Source organism: Camelus ferus, chromosome 18, assembly GCF_009834535.1.
Source record: "Camelus ferus isolate YT-003-E chromosome 18, BCGSAC_Cfer_1.0, whole genome shotgun sequence".
NCBI classification, from domain to species: domain Eukaryota; kingdom Metazoa; phylum Chordata; class Mammalia; order Artiodactyla; family Camelidae; genus Camelus; species Camelus ferus.
In genome coordinates this window covers 11,797,822-11,814,778 of record NC_045713.1, presented here as the reverse complement: position 1 = coordinate 11,814,778, position 16,957 = coordinate 11,797,822, and the positions used below count along the sequence as shown (strand labels likewise).

Genomic DNA, 16,957 nt, shown 5'->3' with positions numbered 1-16,957 from the left:
TATAATAGAGGTACTGGGGATTGAACCCAGGACCTTGTGCATGCTAAGCACACTTTCTACCGAGCTGTAACCTTCCCCCCAGAACTAGAAATCTTATGAATAAATAGGTTCTGTATTTCCATTCTGTTTTGGTAATGGAGTCAAGTGTAGTGTAATGTTTGCTTGAAGACTCACTTCATAAGTGCCCAAGGCCAAACTAGGTCAGAAATCTGGAGTATTATGTTCCAGTAGTATAAGAAGTATCTTTGTCATTGTTTAAAAGGATTAGTGCTATATCATTGCCGCAAGTTGCTTCTAAGCTGCAGGGATACAAGAGGGAATTGTTTCAGAACTGGAGAAGAAACACCCCCAGCACCTGCATAAGACTCCACTTCAAAGGCTAAGCCAGATCAGCTTGGTGGGGAGAGGACAGCACAGGTTCCCTGGAAAGTCTACATCCAGCCACTAGAGGGCGAAGCACACAGAGAAAAACCCACATGAGCTCCAGTCCAACCAGCCTTCACTAGTCCTCACTCAGATGCGTGGTTTTGTAAGGTTCTTGGGGGTCTGTTTCTAGAGGCATTCTCTCCCAACAAGGGCAAAACTACCAATGTCATCACATGGGCCAGAGGAACTCCAGCCAGAACGGGTTCTGGCCAGCTTTCAAGGCTGCTGTCCCAAGCTAAGCACAAAGAAAGGGAGGGGGAAGAGGGTGCCCAAGGCGCTGAGCACCTTCTGTGCACCAAGCTGCACCTCCCAAATCCTGTGGTGGGAGTCCCTGCTCGTCACAGAGCGGGAGCAAGGCTCACGCTAAACCCATGGTCAGAGCTAGAGTGTGGGGAGCCAAGACCCCTAACACAAGTCTGTCCCACAAACCACTTAAGATTTCTACTGAAATAGAATCTTCGCTTGACCTTTCCAGGAAATTGTTTAACCTGTTGGCATCTTCGGAAATGCTGGGCTGGATCTTCCCTAGCAAGGCCTTCTAGCTGCCACTTTTTTTTCCTTCACCCATTTCTCTTTGGCCAGACTGTGAGGAAGCAGTAAATGTTCTTCAAACTCTGTAACTGATCCAGACGAAGAATGGATTGGTGTCTGTAAGCAAGTCAACAGCCAGTAGCTTTTCGCAGTTTTTTAGTGGGCAAATTTGTTCACTTTGCTTTATTTCTCTTTATGCTTACATTCAAAAAACACACACAAATAAAACGGCTTGTTGAAAAATATGAATTACCTGATAACCTTTATTCAGGAAGTGAAGTAATTCTGAAACAGTGCTTTGTGATACAACGCCTTTGTTTCCAACGTGGCCAGGACTCTGCCCCAGCCCCGCGCCCCGCCTCAGGCGCCTGCTAAGATGTCACTGTGGTGGGCCACAGGTGGTGGCAACATCTCAACCAACTCTGTTTTCACTTGGGCAGAATAACTGGAGGCATTGCTACTTCATAGATCAGGTGGCGTGCCGAGGTCCAGATCCTTGCTCTATGCAGGGTGCTCTCCAATGAATGATCCCAGCTTGTGTTTGAGTTACATGCACAAAATCATGTGTGAGCCCCCCACCCACGCCCAGTTTGGGCAGCAAGGAGTCTCCTCCACTTATGACGGGATTTCCCACCCTTCCTGCACGCTATCAGAATTTTCCAAGGAGGATAAAAACGGAAACTAAACTGAGACTAGGACGCCAGAAAGAAAGAGACTCTGATACACAAAAGCAAAGACATGAGGCAATGGAGGGGAAGCAAAACGAGAGAAAGATGGGAGGTTAAACTACACAGTTACACCGCCTATTTAGAAAGATGTTAAGATAAAAATAAAACCCATCCAGCGCCCTTCCTCCACAAGATATTTTAATGCAGCAAGCAAAAATACTACACCCTTCTTGTAGTAAGCACTGTTAGTATTCAACACTTTAACAATGGTGCATCACATAAAAACAAAGTCGTATGCTTTTGCATTAATCAAAAAAACGCTGCAAATTAATTTAATGGCAAAATCAGGAGGAAAATTCCAATTTTCCCACAAAATACAGAAAGTTTTAGATTACTAGGTGGAGAACAAATGTTTGCAGCCCTATACAGAGCTCTTGTTGCCAATTGAAAAAAAAACCCATCCTGACATAGGATGTTCCAAAAGCCTAATTCATTAAAAAAAGACAATTTATTCTACGTTTAATAAAATGTTTATTTAGGATGGTAACACAAGATAAATCATGCAAGAGCTCAATAAAAACAACAAAAAATTAAAAAAGTAAGAGTAAAAGGAATGGCAATTGGTGCTGCCAATTAAAATAAAGAAAATCATTTTACTGTCCAAGAGTAATATGGAAAACAGCCTGAATCTGAGCATGGACATGCTTGTAGTAATCTTCTGGAATTGTAAGTTAAAATGACAGATAATGTTCCATTCCTCAGAGGAGTCCTAGATCCAAAATAATCATCAGTGTCTCCCACACACACACTGAGATGGCAAGCAGCCCAAAGCCCCTGCCCACCGAGTTCTCTGACACCACTGGGACAGTCTCAAACTGACGCTTCTCAGTAGGGGAGGAGGGCAGGCACCTTTGGTGACTCTTAACTGAGACTCCATCTACATTCAGAATGTTAAAATTTCGGTAATGAAAAACCTAAGACTTGCAAGTCATCCTTACCAGCCTTAAATGTAGTGTTGTGACATCCAAAGAAGGATTTCCACGTCAGGTGAGAAGAAATTTGAACAGATGTACCAAATCGGACATACTATCTCAGATTTCAAACAAAGATAATTCATCTTTTGGCAAAAAAATAAATATAGTGGAATGCAGTTTGAGAGATGGAAGATACATAACCTTCCAGCTGTCAAGGAGCACGATTTCATTGCAGATATAAGGAATCAACAATTTCAAAGAATTAAAAAAAAAAAGTTTGCACTTATTCCTCACAAAATCTTCACTTTTAGAACTACCCCAATTGAAGCTACACACTGAATTTATTAATACAGCATTGTTTCTTTGTGTAAAAAAATCTTTGTACATAGTAATAAAAAAAGATAAGGCAAGATGCATTAAACAGAAACCTTCTGGTTCTTTCCCTCTGGGTTCTTACAGAGCCACTGATGACTATCTGCAACAGAAGAGTTAAGTTTCTGGTTTTCCGTCTCAAGCATCTTGTGCCTTTGCTGTGGTAAGAATTCCGTCCGAGCACCCTGAAGGACAGAGGCTGCTGATGGTCTTTGGCACTTACGCTGGCAGACTGAGCTTCTTTCCCTTGAGTACTGGAATTTTAAAGAGAGGAAGAAAAAACAAAAGGTTACTGATCCTGACAACCTTATAGTTTCCTTCTTCCCATTCCTAGAAGTCTGTCACATCAAGATACTACGAGTGAGGTTCGAGGAAACAAGCTCTTGACAACCAACAGTCACCTGACTTTGGTGTCAATAAACAAAGCCCTCTGAACTGTGAAAGTGTCATGCACACATGGACTGGAATCTTCTTCATGTATCTGGACACCACAGCAACTGAATTTAAAAATACTAATTCGATTGAAATTGTCACCTAATTCAGCTTTTTGTTACGACTTTCTCCTCTAATCAACATATACTGTTATGAAATTTTGGATGTTAAAGAGGTAAGATACAAATGCCCTTATACCTCGCAATTGCACCACGAGGAATTTTACTGTATAGCAAGCATCCTTAGCCTGGGATCTGTGGATGGGTTTCAGGGCCTCCTGAATTCTCTAAAACTGTATGCATATATTTGTGTGTATATGCGTAAGTGTGCATTTTTTTTCCTAAGGAAGGACTATGGCTTTTTTTTGTCAGATTTTTTGTGAAATTCATATGTCCTGTGTTCATATAAAAGCAAAAATATACATATGCAAGGATGCTGATTTAAGCACTAGAGTTTAAGAGCAGCAAACCAGTAACAGCCCAAATACCCATGAAAAAGGGGCTGAGTAAGTTAATTACGGTAATACACATAATGAAATACTCTTCTGCTATTAAAAATTATGTAGATGTCTAGGGAGAAAAGCAGATTATAGGAAAGCACATATAGTTTAAGTCATGTATCATTAAATCATTACATTTACTGAAACATTAACAATGATTATCTCCAAGTGGTAGGATTTTGGGTGATTGTTTTCAGAATTATCAGTTCTAACTAATTTTACAATGAAAATGTGTCACTGTACAAATACAATAAAGCTACAGCAGAAGAAAAAAAAACTGCAAACCCGGATCCAGAAGTTTACTTGACAGTCACTAGAATGTTCTTCTGAAGCCAGTTCTGCTTTATGAGCCTGTGTCAGATTAGGAGCACGCTGGGCGGGGGGGCTCCTAGAAGAACAAGGCCGGCAGGACACAGCCCAACGTACCTTTCGTGATGTACAAGTAGAAGAAGTCACAGTACAGGATGGTCTGGACAACGCCGGCCACCACAGCAATGAGGTCGAAGAAGCCCTCGAAGTAGAAGCGCCAGATCCAGTTGACGAGGTACAGGGCGCGGTAGAGGCCCAGGAAGAACAGGTAGTGGGTGGTGATGGTCTCCGCCTCCCCGGTCTTGCTGATCATGAAGAGCTGTGGCAGGATAGCCACCGATTCCAGGTAGATGGAGAAGGTCCACAGAATCTGCCAGAGAAACAGCAGGTCTGGTCAGCATCCAGGGCCTGCCCTGGGTTCATGGGAAATACTCTGGCTTTACTGTGAAGCAGTCTGGGCGTCCGAGCCCACAACAGAATAGCTTTACAATTTAATAAATCACAGAAACTTAAGCTACATGTAAGAGGCAGACACTCCCAGTGACCAGCTGGGGAACCTGGGCATGTGTACCTCTGAATTTTCACTACCGTGTCTCCCTAACGTCACCTTCTTCTCTAATTTTCTGTGACCCTACCTGTGTGATGTCTCTCCTGGGTAAACTCACCCCACTCTGAATCCAGGGCCCCTCATCAACTCTGTTTTCTGCCAGGGTTGACAACACTGATGGCTGGGTCCTTCCACTCCGTCACTGCTGTTTTTCCTCACCAACTGGTCTCCTTTCCAGACTATCTAAACTGTCTCACTATTATTCTTATTCTTTAGGCTCTTTTGGTGTGGTAAGTCAAAGGCATAGGAAGTCAGAATTGTAATTACACAAACTCTCTGCCCAACACAGTACTTGATTCTCGCTGATGGAAAGAGGATATGTGAGTAGCCCCCTGGAGTGTTTTAAACGCGGGTACTCCCTGCACCTTCAGAAGACCACCATCAGTGTGGTAACTCAAGTCAACCCCAGGATGTTGAGGGCTGGACAGAGCGATGAGGAGCAGGCCAGGGCACCAACCAGGGCCAGGGCACCATGCAGTCCACTCTTCCTGAGGATGAGGAGTCCTGCTTAAGGGGTTCACAGACACAGCATCAATGAGCTACACCCGTACGGGAAGAGGAAACACAAGCTGAGTGGGAGTGGGCAGAAGACCATGTGTTCAGACACTCAGGACAGGCACAGCACTGCGTTCGGTATCACAGGACCCAAGTTTATTCTAAAGGAGAGTCAGCAAACACCCAAATGGGTGTCTAACCTGGGTGCTTAATTCCTTCCCACGATTTATTTACACCAAACAGTTTATGTTGTACCAGAAGCTTGTTGAACCAAAACAAACAAAACAGAACCACTGTAAGTTATCTGCAACCAGGTCTATTTCCCTAGGGAACCAGACATGACCACTAAAAAACCTCTGAACTAACCTCAAGAGGAGAGAAGTCATGATTGACTAGAAATGAGAGGCCTCCCACAGGGACCACCAGAAATTCCACTCGAAAGGTATCATGATTTCCATCGTAGGTTGCCTTAAATTTCATGTAGATCAGGTACACTGTGGCATAAGAGCAGGCAATGTAGATGAGCTAAAAAAAGAAAAAACATTGGGTCATCAGTATTTTAACAGTTATTCCAACTCTTTGTGGCTTTCTACATCATCCATATTATAAATACTTTTAAATTATAAATTTAAATATAGTAAAATTCACTTTTGCAGGGGTATACAGCTCTGTAAGTCACATAACCACCAACACAATCCAGATGCAGACCAGTCCTATCACCCCCCCAAACTCCCTCATGCTGCGCCTACATGGTCAAGGCTTTCCTCCAGGCCTAACTGCTGGCAATCACTGATGTGTTCTTGGTCCCTGAAGTTTTTGCCTTTTCTAGAATTCCATTCCACAAACGGAATTATACACTATGTCACCTTTAATACCAGCCTCTTTCAGTTAGCAGAACGATCTGAGAGCCAACCATATTGTTGTGTGGACTAAGAACCACTCCCCTGTATTTCGAAGCAGCAGCCCATGTCTGGGTGCCACAGCTGTTGATCCATCTGCCAATTAGAGGACAGGTGGGTTGTTTCCAGCTTGGGGGATGGTTGGATAGAGCTGCGGGGGACATGTGTGTGCAGGTTTCTGTGTGAGTATAAGTGTTACTTCTCTCAGGTAAATACCTGGATCGTATGTTAAGTATATGTTTAACTTTATAAGAAACTGCCAAAGAACGTATTTTTAATTTTATTCTAAACTACTAGATAGTATGTTTAGAAAAAAAGCAAACACGAACTTCAATGCAGTTCAAAACCAATACACTTCCTTACAGCACAACGATATTTCCCAGATAGTGCTTTCCTTAAGATAAACGATGTAACTCATGTTAAACTTTGCAATGATGGTTTTAACTTATCTGTGTTACTTGAACACTCAGCTTTCAGACTGTTGCTATGAAATTTTGTCTGGTAACATAACAAAAGCAAAATCAAAAGTTAGTGATAATCTGTAAAACATTGCTGCCTATGTATTTGCACAGCAGTATAGCTGTTCAAGGGCATACAATTAAATTGTATGTTCTTTCACATTCAAAAGGTAAAACACTAAAAATATTTTCATCCAAACCTAAGGAAAAGTCTGATAGTCTGAAATTACACCAATTTTCAGACTTCAGAATTTTAGGCTCAAGAACCAAACAGTAGTTTGGTTCTAGTAAACAGACAACTGGGGTATCAGCTGCACTGACTTTTCAGAAAAGCCAACTTGTGAAACTTAACTGGGAAAATATTTGGGCAAAACAACTTAACAGGAAAATGAGGGCAATCACCAAGTCCTCATATGCTTGAAAACAAAACAAAACAAGGATACTAAACTGTCCCTGGCATCTTATCATAAAGTTGTATTTGCAAATAAATAGTCAACAAAGTATGAAAATTGCTGGTCATTCCCATAGACTGGAGAAGTAACATACACACACCCTCCACGCAAAATCAAGGAAGATTAACATACTGTAAGAGGAGTTCTCTACACATTCAAATATATGCATACACGTACATGAACAAAGTAACATATCATCTACACTACAGATGAAATACACATACATCTACGAACAGGTCCCTCCCCAGCCCCCTCCTCCAGCCAGCCTGGATTTCCCATACAGGCTTCAGCAGCCGCTGGGGAAAGCAGCTACTTTCTCCTCTCACCAGTGATTGGCATTTAAAGTAAAAAGTTATGAGCATATAGGCCTTGGCTCTCATTCCCGATTTTAGGGACATTATGTTTGGAAGCTACAATTAAGTAAGCAAGGATTCCTCTAAAAGCTGGGTATCCCAAGGGGGACAGGAGGGGACTCTTGCTTACACACGTCTAATACCTGCAGGCTCAACTTGCCTGGACAACAAGCACAGACCTAAAACCATTTTTAAGTAAGCTAATTATTTCCTGATTACTAGGCTCCCATCACTTAGTAAGGAAGAATGGAATGATTATAGGTAACTCAAATCTGCTTCTTAGTAAAGACCGTGGGCTCAAATATTGCTTTGTCTACTTTGACCTGTGCTTATAAAAATGCTTTCGAACACAAAGTGCTGTGGGAGTTGTTTTAAATACCACACCAATGGCTTTAGCTTAAACATTACTTCATTGGGTGCCAAAAACCAAGTGCCTACCACAGTATCCCGCATACAGGTGCTCGCTAAGCATCTGAGGAACGAATGAAGTCAGACACCCTTTCTACACCCGGAGAGCCTGTACTTTCCCTTCACAGCACCTATTGCAAACTGCAGCTCCTCCCCATGCCCTGAGTGCTGCTCGCTGCTCACCCCGCCCCAGCGGGCCCCGTGGTGTTCACCAAGTCTGAGTTCAATGATTGCGGGGAAGAACTGAGGTTGCCACAAGCGGGGAGCGTGCGCTGCCAGTGGTACACAAGATGCTGGCTGGAACGCGACATTCTGCATTTTGACAGTCAGACATTTGTTTTCATGTCAATTAGGAGAAATATGACACCAAAGGTATTATGGATACTAAAGCTTGGACCAAGCTAAAAGGTTTAAAGAGCGCATGACGTAAATTCTGTGCAGACGCTGCTGAAGCACGACAGAAGTAAGCGGGATGTGTGGTGCAGTGGGGGGCCCCGGCTTCTAGTTCTTTGTTCTGAACCGACTCGCTGGGTTTCCCAGACTCTATAATTTCCCACTGCATGAAAACATAATAGTCACCCCTCTGTCTCATAGGGTTTTCAAGAGCTTTAGAAGTTTACCATAGTCGAAGAACTTAAGATTAAGAAATCTCTAGGTGCAAATAACTTTAACAGATACTGCTTTGAAACAGAAAAAATATGCTTAATGATAACTATTCTCAGCTACATGTACTAGGTGGTCTAAAAGTGCTTAAGTCAAGAACAGCATATTTAGACATTATTCTTGAAGATGTTTAATTAAGTGCACAGGTGGCATAAATTTAACAGTTTCCATAGGTCTGTGGATTATGGATAAAATACGTTCCATTGGATGCCATACCATACCTTCATAGACGTGTTATATAATGAAATAAATGAAGTAAAAAGATCCAGGTAACGAGTTGTGAAGACCAGTGCAAACAGAAGCTGGCTTTTCCCAGAAATACCTACAGAAACAAAAGCAAAGTATTAGAAATGCTTGGAGAGCTCTGTGATTCTTGTGGACAACATGGTGCAGGGAGTGCAGGGACGTGGGACCAGGGGCCGAGGCTGATGTCCAGGACGACTCTGGGTGCATGAGAGCAGTTTCTGTTGTTCTTTCCCTCGACAGTCTTGAACATGACCGCCTGGGGAGGTTCTAACAGCTTTTCTGTCTCACTATGACGATGTCAGCACCAACATGCCAGGATGTGTATCGTTCAAATGAACATTAAATTTCTCAAATATGTCCCTCTAGATATAGAAAGAAATTTATTTTAAAAATCCTGCTGTTATTCAGTGTTGTAACTTGTCCGTTACGTTTAGCATCTTTCCATTTTTAAAAAACAGTATCTCATGTGACAAATCTTTTGAGGGTGGAGCTGGAATCTAACTGGATTAAGGAGATGAGGGACCAAGTGGAGAGCACTGCTTCAGGGGAGAGTCTGAGCAGTAATCCTCCAGGAACAGCAGTGTGGCCTCCCAGGGTGACTTCTTTTGTGAGAGAAGTGTTTACTTGGGTATGTTAAAATTTTTTACAATTCCACCTCTTAGATTCATCACACAACCAACCTCAGACTCACATAAAAATGCTCCTGGATGCTATGGCAACAAGAGGGTGGGAACCTGCTTGTCTTCCAAAGCAGCAGTCTGTCTTTTACTGTTTTAACATCTTAAAACTGCTTCTACCCCCAATCACCAGCCCACCTCCTGAGCACTGTCGTGGCACATGGAGCCTCAGCTAGGGAAGTCTAGAAGGTCACATAGAGTGCACCTGACATCTGCATTTGGCTAAATATTTATGTGACAAAAGACGTAAATTATGGGTTTCAGATGTTTGAGAAAGAGCGAATTCATTAAAGAAACTGAACCTTACTAGATGTCAGAACCTGCCCACCCTCATCTACATGGCAAACTTCACACCATTAGACATTTAAGCAAGCTTGTATTTAGCAGAAATGTCACTGCACCCAAATCATTAGCAGTATTTCCCCAGAAGGTGAACATCACATTGCTTTACATGGTATTTTTACACTGTTTTACAAAACAATTTTATAGCTTGTTGAAAAGCCTGGACCTAAGAATGTTACTTTCTATGTATGAATATTTACAGTTCCAGCCTAGTCACAAAAATAGCTAAATAGAAACTGAAGAAAAAGTCGACTCTATCCTTCTGGATCCATCAACAGTAACCAATTTCAAGGACCAAAGGTAGAGATACAGACAGTAAGCCATCTCCTTTTAGTCTTTTCCCCAGTAAAGGGGAACTTTTTTTCTTATGAAAGATCAATATTCCAAAGGAGAAAACACGAGGCTGCCACTGACATAGAGAACATGGGAGAGAGAAGACAAAATGGGGAAAAAGGACAGGGAGCATGTGGGTCACATTTGATGTTTGTTGAAGACTTGAGAGATAAATTTCCAGTTCATTTCCTATATGGTTCTTTCCAATATTTTAAATAAAAGAATTATAGGATACATATGGGCAAATCTTGTTGTAAAGAGTTTATTCTAATGGAACTTTGGAAGCCATGCAGATTTGAAGTCTGTCCTCATTTTCAGCATTTTTATTATCAAAAAGCAGGAACTATCATGTCACTTTTACCACTCCCCTTTGCGACCCAGTTCACGTTTCACTTCCTCTGGGACGTCATCTTTGAAGACACCCTCCCCCGGTGCTGTTTATTCATTCAGCAAGTGCACAATGGGAAGTACTTCACGCCAGCTGCTGCCCTAGCTCCTGTTACAGCACTTATAAAACACACTGCGGTCATCTGGTTGCCTGGCTTCCTCTCCCCCAACCCCCATCACACTGGAGATGTCCGAAGGCCCGGGTCGTGCCTTATTCCATTTTGTATTCGCTGTGCTGAGCACGGGGCCTGACACCCAGCAGGGCCCAGAAAACATCTGCTGAATGAATGAGCAAGTGGACAAAAGAAAATCTGATTCATTTTAGTTTCATGTCATGGGGGTATATTCCCATTTTATGGTATTTTGGGGATAACACTTCCAAAGACTCTCCAAGTCATACTGTGTCTCTACGATTGTAAATAGGCAATGTGCTCTGGGCTCTGCCCTAATTCACCACCAGGCAGAGGGTGGGGCAGAGCAGAAAGGGGCAGGCAGCATGTGGCCAGCAGCCTGTCCCGTGGTGCAGGAGCTGCCATGCTGGAAATCTGAGGATGCTTACACAGTTCTGCCCTATGCTTCCTGGCCTGGGATCCTGATTAGCAGGTGGCAACATTTTCCCTTTAAAACAGAAAAACTGTTCTGTCTCCCCAAGAAGGCAGAGGTCCCAGCTGAAGACAGAAGGGGTAGGGGCAGGAATCTCCTTCAAGTGGGAATACTTGCCATGAAGCCAGAGGGGCTCTCATGGTTAGTTTCTCCCTGGGTTGAGACCAAAGCATGCGAAGGCCATCAGGTAACAAGTGCTCAATGTTTCTGAAACAGCCATCTCAACTCTAAATGCACCAAATATCCATACTATGGAGTATAACTTGTTAAATGGAAACCAATCATTAAACTTAATCCCATTCCCGTCTTTTCCCACTGGGCCAAGTTTAATAAAAAGCTACAACTAAATAGTCCAGTGTATGTTAATTTAAGCTTCAAGTCAAAAGTTGCATTTCTCATATTCCCATTGGTTTACAGAACAGAGCCCTCAACCAAACAGAAAAGCCTTCCATGAATTATTTTTGTGCTGGTGACAGCTGGGATACAACCAAGCACTGCAGGTCAGACCGCCAGGGTAAACAGCATGGCAGCCTTCAACAAGGCTCCTGCATACCATGCTCTGACCTGCTGTCTCGAAGGATCCAGGTACTCGCCTTTAGGAGACTATCAGAGGTCATGATTCGAGGTCATTAACTTACCCTCGAACCAGTAGCTCAAAAGTCAGGAACTGACTCAGAACACAGCTTTGTGCCTCGGGGAAAGAGAGGCTTTGGAGTCAGCAGGTCTGGATGCAAGCTCAGTCCCTGAAAGCAACAAGCAAACCAGGGCCCATTACATATACTTGGTCCCCCTACACCTCAGTTTCTGCATCTGTCAAATGGGGACAAATTATGCCGAATTGTGGGACTGTTGAAAAAAGTGTCTTTTACTAAACCTGCCCCACCGCAGGTGCTTGGTAAATGACAGCTCTATGTATTGCTTTACTATTTTTTCTTCTTTTCAGAGAAATCCATGCTATTTTATTAAAAATACCAATGTGCTAAAATATACGGAATAAAAATCAGAAGAATCTTGTTAACACTCCTCCCAACTCCATTTTAAGTGCAACTTAATGGGGCCGTAACTCTTCCTTTACAATTTGCTTCTTTAACTTAATATCTCAGATGTAGCTTCTGTTAATACTTCTAGCTCCTTCTTTTTAATGGCTGCATAGTGCTCCAGTGTGAATATGCCAACATTTGTGCGATATCTCTCTTAATGGACATTTGAGTTGTGTACAGTATTTGCTCTTATAAATACTGCATGAACATCTCTGTATCTATAAAGTGCTTTGTATTTAAGTACAACAAGTATCCTTAAACCTCAATATCACTTATTCACATATGTGACAATTTCTGTAGTTCAGATCCCCTAGAAGTGCTGGGGTAAACTATATGAACACTTTAAGTTTTGAAATATTGTCAAACTTCCCCTACATAGGCTGTGCCAATTTACATATTCACTAACCCAGACGAGAAAATACCCTTTACTTCACCCCTTTGCCTACATTAGTTGTTGTAAACCTCTGCCTTCTTCCCACCCAGCAGGCAAATGATGGGATGCACTGCTGTTTTAATACCCAAGTTCCTAACCACTAGTGAGGCTGGGCATTCTTTCATGCATAACTGGCCTTCTGTCATTCTTTCGTGAACTGCCAACTTTCCCCATTTTTTATCAGATTAGTTTTTTTAATTTGTAGGAGTATTTTATTACAGATTATTAACCTCTTGTCACTTAGATATACTGCAGATTATTTCTCTCAGTTTATTGTCTCTTAACTTTGATGATACTCTGAATAATTAAGTTAATTTGGGGAGATGTACTATCTTGCTTCCTCGCCAGCCTGCCCGGTCCTCTCCAGGACCATGGTTTGAACATACATTCAGGTCATCTTTTATGTCCATCAGCAAAGTTACACATTTTCTTCATTGAGGTCTCATACTCTCCTTGTTGGGAAATCAGGAAAGCCTTCCTGGGATCTTTCTTGCCACATCACATATAGAATTTACTGCCTATATGGTCTGATACGCTATATTTTAATCTTTTTTATATATGGCTTATTACTTCAACTAAATTGCAGCTTTCCTGAGAGCAGAAACTTTGACAGCTACAAGATGCTGCTCTGAGCTGTGTCCCGAGTGTCTTGCACATAGTGAGTGGTCAGTAAGTGGGAAAAATGATTACTCAGGAGACTGACACTCAAAAGAGCAATAGGCAACAGCTGCTACAGAGAGAACGCAGAATGTGAGGCAAAAGCTTCCTGAAGTACCCGATGACAACAGAAGATGAGGTATTTTCCAAGTCCTTCAAAAATACAAGCTGTCCAAAAAAAAAAAAAAAAAAATCAAACTGTCCAATTACGAGAACTACAGGGACACAGCAGTTTGGTAGGATGTTTGGCAGGATGAAAAATCTGCAACTTACATGACAATAGCTAACAACAATCTAAGCACCAGGTGGAGGAGGGAAGGGAAGGACTAGGGGAGGACTGGCTGGGAGCCTTGGGTCTCAGAAAAACTCCTCTGGTAGTTTAAGCACAATATATACAGTACTAATAACAACTGTCAGCCTACAGGAAAATGTAGACAGGAAATTCTTCATCAATACACCAACGCCTATTCTCCAACACTACCCAGGTCAGTGTTTAGGGCGATAAAGTGATGACTTGCGCATCCTGTGGATCCAGCTGCCAGTCACAGCTCAGGAAGATGAGAAACTGACATTTCATTTGGGCACCCCTCTGTAATGACAATGGCAGACAGAAGAGAACGCCAAGTCAGACTAAACTAAGATCAACTCCCCTGCCCCCACTTTAAAATAGGTCCTTTAAGGCAGTTGCTCTTGAATTAGATGGTCAAGAAAACAGAATCTTCTTTACTAACCTGTCTCACCCCACACCTCAAGATGAGAAAGCCCTGGTTATGCAGCTGCACGCATGTTCAAAACAAGTGCCAAAACCCTAAAATGAACCCCAGCACCAGTATTTTCAAAGTGAGAAACACAACCTGAACGTACATGTCTCCAAATCTAGTTATTTGAGAATCTCAGTATCAAATTCTTACTCTTTCAAAAGTCTCTAGACAACTTTATAATTTAGGGTGAAAAACAAGGTAGCTAGTCAAATTCTAAATTTAATTCTGAATCATGATCTTGATGATTCTGATTTTTAAAAGGCTAGAAATCGTACATAAAATGATCCTAAGTCTGATAACCAGAACAGTTTAATAACTGTTGGAATACCTGCAAACACAGACAAACTTAACTCACCTATTTGTCTTATTATTTTGGCTGAAGTATTTTGTATTTTCCTAAATCTCCCACATAAAAGTAATGAGTATTTAAAAACAAAGAAACAAAGTACCAAATCTTCTCACTTTCTCCTGTTACCCAAGGGTCCTTTAAGAATTCTACATCCAGCACGTCACTACCTTCTCCCCAACATCTTAATTTAGATACACGTTTAGGAGCTAGCATCCTTCAATGTTTAATGACTTGACAGAGGGGATTCTGAGAAACCTATGAAAAAAGATGAAGAGACTCATACAAAGCTTTTGGAGCAAAAATGAAGATTAAAAGTAACATTTTCTGGTGAGGGGTTGGCAAAATGGGTGAAGGTAATCAAAAGGTGCAAACTTCCAGTTAGAAGACAAATCCTGGGGATGTAATGTAAAGCATGGTGGCTGTAGTTAATAATACTGTACTGATATTTGAAAGTTGCTAGGGAATAGACCTTAAAAGTTCTCACAACAAGGAAAAAAAATGTAAATATGGGTGGTGTTGGGTGTTAACTTAAGTTATTGTGGCAATCATTTTGCAATACATACACATAACAAATTTTTACATTGTACACCTAAAACTAATACAATGTTATATGCCAGTTATATCTCACTAAAGCAGGGGGAAATTTTTTTTCTGAGTGCAACAAAAAATGACCTAAACTACTGGCCTGGCATCCACTGTTTAAACCAAAATTACTTAGGCCAAATAGATATTTATTCAAATCCTTAATTGTGAGTTCCAGAACTGCCTGTATTCCAATCCTGGCTCCACCAATAATGTTCTCACCTCCCCGAGCCTCGGTTCCTGTACCCACAGCATGGGGACAAGAGCACTCATCTCCCAGGGTTATTTTAAGGACTACATGGGATGAGCCATTTAAGGCACTTAGCTCACTACCTGGTACACAGCAAGCGCTTAAACGTCAGCTATCACAATCGCTGAAATCACTTTGCTGTCGCTGGAAGTCATACAACTGAACCTCTCAGAACTATGTATAAATTGAGAGATCACCTCCAAGCCAAACACACTGGTTTCAGTACATGGACTTTGTAACATCCATTTTGACTGCTCAAAGGTCTTTTTGGTTTTGCTTACTTCCTGGATCTCAGCTACATTCCAGGGAGATAGGTGAGGCCTGAAGACAGCAGCCAAAGATGTGGTGTGACTTTTAGAGGATGAAATTTTTTTTGGAAATCAATCAGGTAAATAGAATCTCTGCCACGTAGGTCCTTTGGGACTCCACCTTTTACTGTCTCTGCAAAAATTAAGTTCTTTAATTCATCAAACGTTGTCACACTGAGGCCACACTATCAAAAATATATGTGTAAGAAAGACATTGTATTTTGAGAAATCATTTCAAAATTGGCCATTCTTAAGCTTTTAGGGTTGATGAAATGTATAACTCTACAACTACTGTCTGGGAAAGATTTGTCTCACTGCCTCCCAGCAATGTGTGCATGAAATGTGCACTCCCGAGGAGGGAGTCGCCAACTCACTGGTGACGTGGAGTGAGGAATTACAGGAGGCCGCATGAGACCTCGGCGGTACCCGGCACCGCGCCGCAGGTTTTAGAACCCGTTATTAGATGGAGGCACTCGGAGTCTGACAAACTAGTTTGTTCCTCAAAGCAGTATTAACTGCCCCCAAGAAATTCGCTTAGAGACCTCCCCATACCCCCTCCTGTGGTGGGTGTGATCCTGGTCCCGAGAGCTGCGGTGAAGCCCACAGGACTCTAGGAACAGGCCTGCCTCGACACCCTAACCTGGAGGCCAGTCCTCGAAGGGGCGGGGTGGGGAGCGGGGTGACCTCTCCCCGCCCGCGCCCCACCTCCCGGGCTGGGTAGGCTGCCACGTCAGGCCAAGCCGCCGCGATCCTGCCCATCCTCCGGCGCATCCCACTGATTCCCGGGCTCCCCGCACCTCGGGACCCCCCGCCCAGGCGCGCAGGGAAGCGCCCACAGAAGCCCAGGGCGGGGGGCGCGCCTGCCGGACCCCCGCCCCCATGCAAACTTTTCAGATAGAACAAGGCCCCGCGCTGTCCAGTTGGCGCCTCCCCGCCCCGACCGCTCAAGTTCGGGGGCCGACCAAGTGCTGAGCGGGGCCCAGAGCAGCGACACCTCGCCCCGGCCTAGGCTCCCCACGAGTGCGGCCGCCCGCCAGGCCGGCCGAGGGGGTGTGTCGGGCCGGCGCAGGCCGGCGGGCCGCAGGGCGGCCGAGGTCGCCGGGTCCTCCCAGCGACCCGGCCCCGCGCCCGGGCCTCGCCCGGGCCTCGCCCGCCGCTCACCCGCGCAGGAGCGCGTCTTCCAGATCTTCAGCAGCAGGATGACGATGGCCGCCAGGTGGGACAGGTCCCCCGTCAGCCGGAAGATGTTCATGGCGGCGGCGGTCGGCGCGGCGGCCCCACGCTCGGTGGCTCAGGCAGCGGCGGCGGCCCCTGAGATGAAGCGGCGAAGATGGCGAGAGCGGGCGCGACGTGGCCAGGGACGTGGCCGAACTGCCGGCGCGCGCGCGGGGCAGCTTGGGAGAGCGGGCGCCCGCCGGGCCCCGCCCCGGCCCCGCCCCTTAA

At 43.8% G+C, this 16,957-nt stretch overlaps 1 protein-coding gene across 2 annotated transcripts; it reads right to left on the bottom strand.

Annotated features, from left to right (window-relative positions):
• Positions 1–1,192: 1,192 nt before the first annotated feature.
• Positions 1,193–16,903, bottom strand: KDELR2 (KDEL endoplasmic reticulum protein retention receptor 2). 2 transcript variants are annotated; one of them, XM_032460028.1, is made up of 5 exons: positions 16,676–16,900; positions 8,768–8,868; positions 5,680–5,838; positions 4,329–4,581; positions 1,193–3,225 (listed from the first exon to the last, which is right to left on the bottom strand). In XM_032460028.1, exons 1-5 carry the CDS (start codon positions 16,764–16,766, stop codon positions 3,191–3,193), a joined length of 639 nt encoding a protein of 212 aa, XP_032315919.1. In that variant the 5' UTR covers positions 16,767–16,900; the 3' UTR covers positions 1,193–3,190. The 2 variants fall into 2 exon arrangements, with proteins under 2 accessions (XP_032315919.1, XP_032315920.1); XM_032460029.1 differs by lacking the exon at positions 4,329–4,581 and having other exon boundaries at positions 16,676–16,903.
• Positions 16,904–16,957: the final 54 nt, after the last annotated feature.